Below are 6814 nucleotides of genomic sequence, written 5' to 3'. Positions count from 1 at the left end.
TTCAGTCTGACTCTTTCTCCATACACAAAAAAAAGCTTGATCAAAGAGGTAGGTTTTAAGGAGCATCTTGAAGGAGGAAAGAAAGATAGAGAGGCAGAGAGGTTTAGGCAGGGAGTTTCAGAGCTTAGTACCTAGGCAACAGAAGGCATGGGCACCAATGGTTGAACGATTACATTCAGGGATGCTCAAGACGGTAGATTTAGAGGATCGCACACATCTCGGGGGGTTGTGGGGCTGGAGGAGATTACAGAGATAGGGAGGGGCGGGCCATGGAGGGATTTGAAAATAAGGACGAGAATTTTGAAATAGAGGCGTTGCTTTAACCGGAAGCCAATGTAGGTCAGCGAGCACAGGGGTGATGGGTGAATGGGACTTGGTGCGAGTTAGGACACGGGCAAGTTTTGGATCATCTCTAGTTTACGTAGGGTAGAATGTGGGAGGCCAGCCAGGAATGTGTTGGAGTAGTTGAGGCCGAAATTCAGGGTCCTGGTAAGGCCCGTTAGCGTGGGTTGGTGGCGGCCATTCGGCAAAATCTAGTGGCCGGCGTGTTCTGGCCGATTGGCCCCCGCGACACATATTCAGCGCGGGAGTTCTTGGGTCGGTGTCGACTTCCGTTGCAGTATGGGGCTTGCGGCCGTAATGACGTCATCAGGATGCGCGCCGCTGCTACACGGCCACGCCACCCAAATTCAGTATAAAAACCCCAGCTTTTCTTTGGACTGTGCCCCCGCCAGCTTTTTGGGTTAGAGCATTTTGCCACAATCGAGTATTTTTGGTCAAAACTTTTTGTGTTGGTTTATGTCTACTTGCTCAATCTGCAGAGTTGTTTTCAAAGACTTTTTAACTCTCACTGATTGGTGGAGGCCTGTAGGCCTCATTCTGTGCTCCACAGAGGCCTGCTTGTGAGGGTCCAGCCTTCACACAGAATGGGCTCAGTGTTGGCAGGGGACCGCCTTGTCCACCTTGTGAGATGCAGGGCGGCACGCAGGAGAAGGGGGCACCATCAGCAATGGGTGCAGAGGCAGCGGGCAAGGGGGGCAGCAACCATGGCTGCCCAACATCAAGAAGGGCCTCCAGATGGCCGCTGACCTCCATGTAGAGACGGTGGCCAGGAGGGAGATGGCATCAGGAGTAGGTCAGGTATGCTGACCCACCGCACCACATACTGGGCCAGGAACCTTGCCAGATGCAGCCTACAGAGACTCCGGAACATGAGGAGGAACAGGGAGAAGGCAATCAGCTAGCTTCCATGGGAGGTGGCCAGCACAGACCTGGGGGAAGGAGGCCCTACCGTCAAAGGGTCTATTGTCATTAGTTCCCCTTCCTGGAGCTCAGTGATGAGCAATGTTTGCGAAGGCTTAGATCAAGAAAGAACGTACTGAAGGAGCTGTGCAATGTCCTGCGCCAAGATCTGCAGCCTTACACAAGACTGAGGACTGCTCTGACCATTGAGATCATCATCATAGGCAGGCTCTCGAAATCGAGGAAGACTTGCTTCCACTCCTAAAGTGAGTTCTTTGGTGGCTGAACAGTCCAACAGAAGAGCCACAGGTGGGACAGATATTCGTCGGGAGAAGGGGGGAGTGGCACTGATTTACCACACGCTCCTACCGCTGCCTGCGCCTGACCACTTCACGCTCGCAGCATTGAGATTCGAAGAGCTCAGTGCCCTCCCGGATGCACTTTCTCCACCGAGGGCGATCTTCGGCCAGATTCTCCCAGGCATCAGTCATGATGTCGCACTTCACCAGGGAGGCTTTGTGGGTGTCCGTGTAACGTTTCCGCTGCCCAGCTTTGCCTCGTTTGCCATGAAGGAGCTCCACATATAGCAGTTGTTTAGGGAGTCTCGTGTCTGGCATGCGAACTAAGTGGCCTGCCCAATGAAGCTGATCTAGTGTGGTCAGCGTTTCAATGCTGGGGATGTTAGCCTGGGCAAGGACACTGATGTTGGTGCGTCTGTCCTCCCAAGGGATTTGCAGGATCTTGCCGAGACATCGTTGGTGATATATCTCCAGCAACTTGATGTGACTTCTGTAAGACATCTATGTCTCTGACCCATATAGGAGGGCGGGAATTACTACAGCCCTGTAGACCATGAGCTTGGTGGTAGGTTTGAGGGCCTGGTCTTCAAACACTCTTTTCCTCAAGCGGCCGAAGGCTGCACTGGCGCACTGGAGGCAATGTTGAATCTCCGCATCAATGTCTACCTTTGTTGACAAGAGGCTCCCGAGGTATGGGAAGTGGTCCACGTTGTCGAGAGCCGCGATTGAATCGTGATGGCTGGGGGACAGTGCTGTGCGGCGAGGACACATTGGTGTAGGACCTTTGGCTTAAGCCCATGTTTTCATATGCCTCGGTGAATACATTGACTATATCCTGGAGTTCAGTCTCCGAATGTGCGCAGACGCAGGCGTTGTCTGCGTACTGCAGCTCAATGACAGAGGTTTCGGTGATCTTAGACCTGGCCTGGAGGTGGCGTAGGTTAAACAGCTTCCCGCTGGTTCTGTAGTTTAGTTCCACTCCAGCGGGGAGCTTGTTGACAGTGAGGTGGAGCATGGCAGCGAGGAAGATTGAGAAAAGGGTTGGAGCGATGACGCAGCCCTGTTTGACCCCGGTGCGGACGTGGATTGGATCTGTAATGGATCCGCTGGTAAGGATCACGGCCTGCATGTCATCGTGGATCAGGCGAAGGATGTTGACAAACTTTCGGGGGCATACAAAACGAAGGAGGACGCTCCATAAGCACTCATGGTCGACAATGTCAAAGGCCTTTGTAAGATCGAAAAAGGCCATGTATAAGGGCTGGCGCTGCTCCCTGCATTTTTCCTACAGTTGTGGTGCTGCAATGATCATGTCCGTTGTTCCCCATAGGGGACGGAATCCGCACTGTGACTCCGGGAGGAGCTCCTCGGCCACAGGGAGAAGACGGTTGAGGAGAACTCTAGCGACAACCTTCCCAGTGGTTGATAACAAGGAGATTCCCCTGTAGTTGCCGCAGTCGGATTTGTTCCCCTTTTTAAAAATGGACGCAATCACTGCATCTCTGAGATCTCCCGGCACATTCTCCTCCCTCCAAATGAGAGAGATGAGGTCATGTTTCCGCGCCAACTGCGCCTCATATTTTAGCTCCTCAGCAGGGATTCCATCCGCTCCCATAGCCTTGTTGTTCTTCAGCTGTTTTCCATCGAAACATAGAAACATAGAAAATAGGTGCAGGAGTAGGCCATTCGGCCCTTTGAGCCTGCACCACCATTCAATAAGGTCATGGCTGATCATTCCCTCAGTACCCCTTTCCTGCTTTCTCTCCATACCCCTTGATCCCTTTAGCCGCAAGGGCCATATCTAACTCCCTCTTGAATATATCCAATGAACTGGCATCAACAACTCTCTGCGGTAGGGAATTCCACAGGTTAACAACTCTCTGAGTGAAGGAGTTTCTCCTCATCTCAGTCCTAAATGGTCTAACCCTTATCCTAAGACTGTGTCCCCTGGTTCTGGACTTCCCCATCATCGGGAATATTCTTCCGACATCTAACCTGTCCAGTCCCGTCCTAATCTTGTAAGTTTCTATGAGATCCCCTCTCATCCTTCTAAATTCCATGTATAAAGGCCCAGTTGATCCAGTCTCTCCTCATATGTCAGTCCCGCCATCCCTGGAATCAGTCTGGTGAACCTTCGCTGCACTCCCTCAATAGCAAGAATGTCCTTCCTCAGATTAGGAGACCAAAACTGAACACAATATTCCAGGTGAGGCCTGGCTTTTCCTACCTCGTGCAGCATTGGGATTTCACTGAGGTGGTGGCGGGTTGCATGCTGCGGGATGGAGTTGAGAACACTCGAGTCAAAGGCAGAGTCTCGATTGAGGAGATCTTCAAAGTGCTCCTTCCAGCAGGCCCTGACAGCCTGTAACAGATCCGCTGGTAAGGATCACAGCCTGCATGTCGACGTGCAGCAGGCGAAGGATGTTGACAAACTTTTGGGGGCACCCAAAACGGAGGAGGACGCTTCATAAGCCCTCACAGTCGACAGTGTCAAAGGCCTTTGTAAGGTCGAAAAAGGCCATGTATAAGGGCTGGCGCTGCTCCCTGCATTTTTCCTGCAGTTGTCATGTCCGTTGTTCCCCGTAGGGGACGGAATCCGCACTGTGACTCCAGGAGGAGCTCCTCGGCCACAGGGAGAAGACGGTTGAGGAGGACTCTCGCGACAACCTTCCCAGTGGTTGATAGCAGGGAGTTTCCCCTGCAGTTGCCACAGTCGGATTTGTTCCCCTTTTTAAAAATGGACACGATCACTGCATCTCTGAGATCCCCCGGCATGCTCTCCTCCCTCCAAATGAGAGAGATGAGGGATGTATCCGTGCCAACAGTGCCTCTCTGCCATATTTTAGCGCCTCACCTGTAGCCTTGTTGTTCTTGAGCTGTTTTATGGCTTTGCCTACTTCTTGCAGCGTTGGAGTTTCACTGAGGTGGTGGCAGGTTGCATGCTGCGGGATGGAGTTGAGAACACTCATGTCAAAGGCAGAGTCTCGATTGAGGGTATCTTCAAAGTGCTCCTTCCAGTGGGCCCTGACAGCCTCAGCATTCTTGATGAGTGTTTCCCCGTTCTTTGTCAGGAGTGTGGTGGGCCTTGGGAGTTTGGACCGTAGGTGGCCTTAACTGCAATGAAGAATCCTTGTATGTCATGGTTGTCGGCTCGTTGTTGTATTACCTGTGCTTTCTCCATCCACCAACTGTTCTTTAGGTCCCGGGTTTTTTGTTGGACCTCAGCCTTGAGCCGTCTGTAACGTTGCTTTGTAGCACCCGAGTTTGGCTGTTGCTTGAGGCTCAAAAATGCTCTGCGCTTACGGTCTATTAGTTCTTGGCTCTCCTGATTGTTTTCATCAAACCAGTCCTGGTGTTTTCTGGTTGAGTAATCAAGTGACTTTTCACAGGCATCGGTTATGGAGACCTGGAGGGCAAACCAGGCGCTGTGGGCATTGAGCATCTCAGGCCATCAAGGCACGCCAGATTGGTTGTGAGGCATTGGCTGTATAGGGCTCTCTTAGCTTTTTCTTTAAGTGCCCTGGTATTAATTTTTTTGCGGCACTGCTTCTGCTGTGTCTTCTGCTTTGGGGCTATGTTAATATTGATGATGGATCGGATTAGGCGATGGTCCATCCAGCAGTCATCAGCTCCCGTCATGGCACGGGTGATGCGTACATCCTTGCGATCCTTGGCTCGGACGATGACATAGTCCAGCAGGTGCCAGTGTTTGGAGCGAGGGTGTTGCCACTATGTCTTGTATTTGTCCCTCTGGCAGAACAGGGTGTTGGTGATGAGGAGTTCGTGTTCTAGACATTTTGTCAGGAGTAGGGTGTCATTGGAGTTGGATTTCCCTACCCCCTCTCTGCTAATTATGCCTCCCCAGAGGGCTGTGTCTTTGCCGACCCTAGCATTAAAGTCTCCTAGGAGGATCAATTTGTCATCCTTGGGGACGCAGGACAGGGATGTCTCGAGGTTGGAATAGAATCCCTCTTTAGCCTCGTTTGTGTTGGGGCGTATGCACTGATGACTGTAGCACATTGATTTCGGGATAGGGTAAAGCGAAGGGTCATCAGGCATTCGTTAATCGCGCAAGGGGAGTCTTTTAGGTGGCCGACCAACGTAACCATAGCTCTCAACTTTTATGCTATGGGATCCTTCCAGTCTGCCACTGCAGACATATCAAACATTTCCCAATTCTCCATGCATCGCTCCATCCGACAGTTCACCGATGCTCTGTATAAGAGAAGAGTGGACTATATCTCCTCTCCGATGACTAGGGAGAAGCAGGTGGAGCAGCAGGCCAGATTTGTCCTGATTGCAGGGTTCCCCAGGATGCATGGTGTCATCGACTGCACACACATTGGCCTGAGGGTGCAACTGAACCATCCTAAATTCTTCATCAATAGAAAGGGATTCCACTCCCTCAATGTGCAGCTGGTGTGTGATCACCAGAGTAGGATCCTGACAGTTGATGCCAGGTATCCAGGCAGCAGCCATGATTCATTCATTCTGAGCCAGACCAATGTGCCCACCCTCTTTACCAGGCCAAATCAGGATTGTGGATGGCTGCTTGGCGACAAGGGATATCCCCTGTCCACTTGGCTGCTAACTCCACTTCGGAACTCCAGGACAGCGGCCGAGCATTCCTACAACGATGCTCATTCTGGCACCAGGTGCATCATTGAGCACTGCATTGGGATCCTCAAGCAGAGGTTCCTTTACCTGCAACGATCTGGTGGCGCCTTGCAGTACTCTCCTCAACGAGTTTCCATATTCATGGTGGTCTGCTGCATGCTGCACAACCTGGCCCTCATGATGGGCCAGCCACTGGAGGTCGAGCCAGCACTACCACCTGATGAGAAGGAGGCGCAGGAGGAGGAGGAGGATTCCCATCGCCATCCAGCCAGGAGGCATTGTTGCCATCGCAACCCTGCAAGGGAGGTGCAGACACATCTCATTGCTGCTCGATTCACATAATCTTACCCCACATGACCCTTCAGCTCCGATTTTCAATGGCCATCCCAATGAGTGCCTTCATACAGAATTGCCCACTCTCCAATGATATAACTGCCCATATACATGTGCAAAAAATAAAGATTTATGGCATGATCCAAGTCAGTGCAAAAAGACAACACAACAAAAAACAGTACAAGAAACTTACACCAAAACATCATTTCTCACCTTTGTGCATTGCCTTATAACACCTCTTATGCATGCCTATCCTGATACTATGCCTAAGTGTCTCCCCTGTGGCTGTATCATGGGTCTGGGAAGGCTGCTGTGTTTCTTGT

General features: G+C 51.6%; 1 protein-coding gene across 1 annotated transcript; it reads left to right on the top strand.

Annotated features, from left to right (window-relative positions):
* Positions 1-5669: 5669 nt before the first annotated feature.
* Positions 5670-6500, top strand: LOC139275525 (putative nuclease HARBI1). The gene has a single exon (XM_070892695.1). The coding sequence runs from the start codon at positions 5670-5672 to the stop codon at positions 6498-6500; it is 831 nt and encodes a 276-aa protein (XP_070748796.1).
* Positions 6501-6814: the final 314 nt, after the last annotated feature.

This window comes from Pristiophorus japonicus, chromosome 11 (genome assembly GCF_044704955.1).
Source record: "Pristiophorus japonicus isolate sPriJap1 chromosome 11, sPriJap1.hap1, whole genome shotgun sequence".
Taxonomy (NCBI): Eukaryota; Metazoa; Chordata; class Chondrichthyes; family Pristiophoridae; genus Pristiophorus; species Pristiophorus japonicus.
Note: the sequence above shows the minus strand (reverse complement) of the source record. Positions and strands in the feature narration are given on the sequence as shown.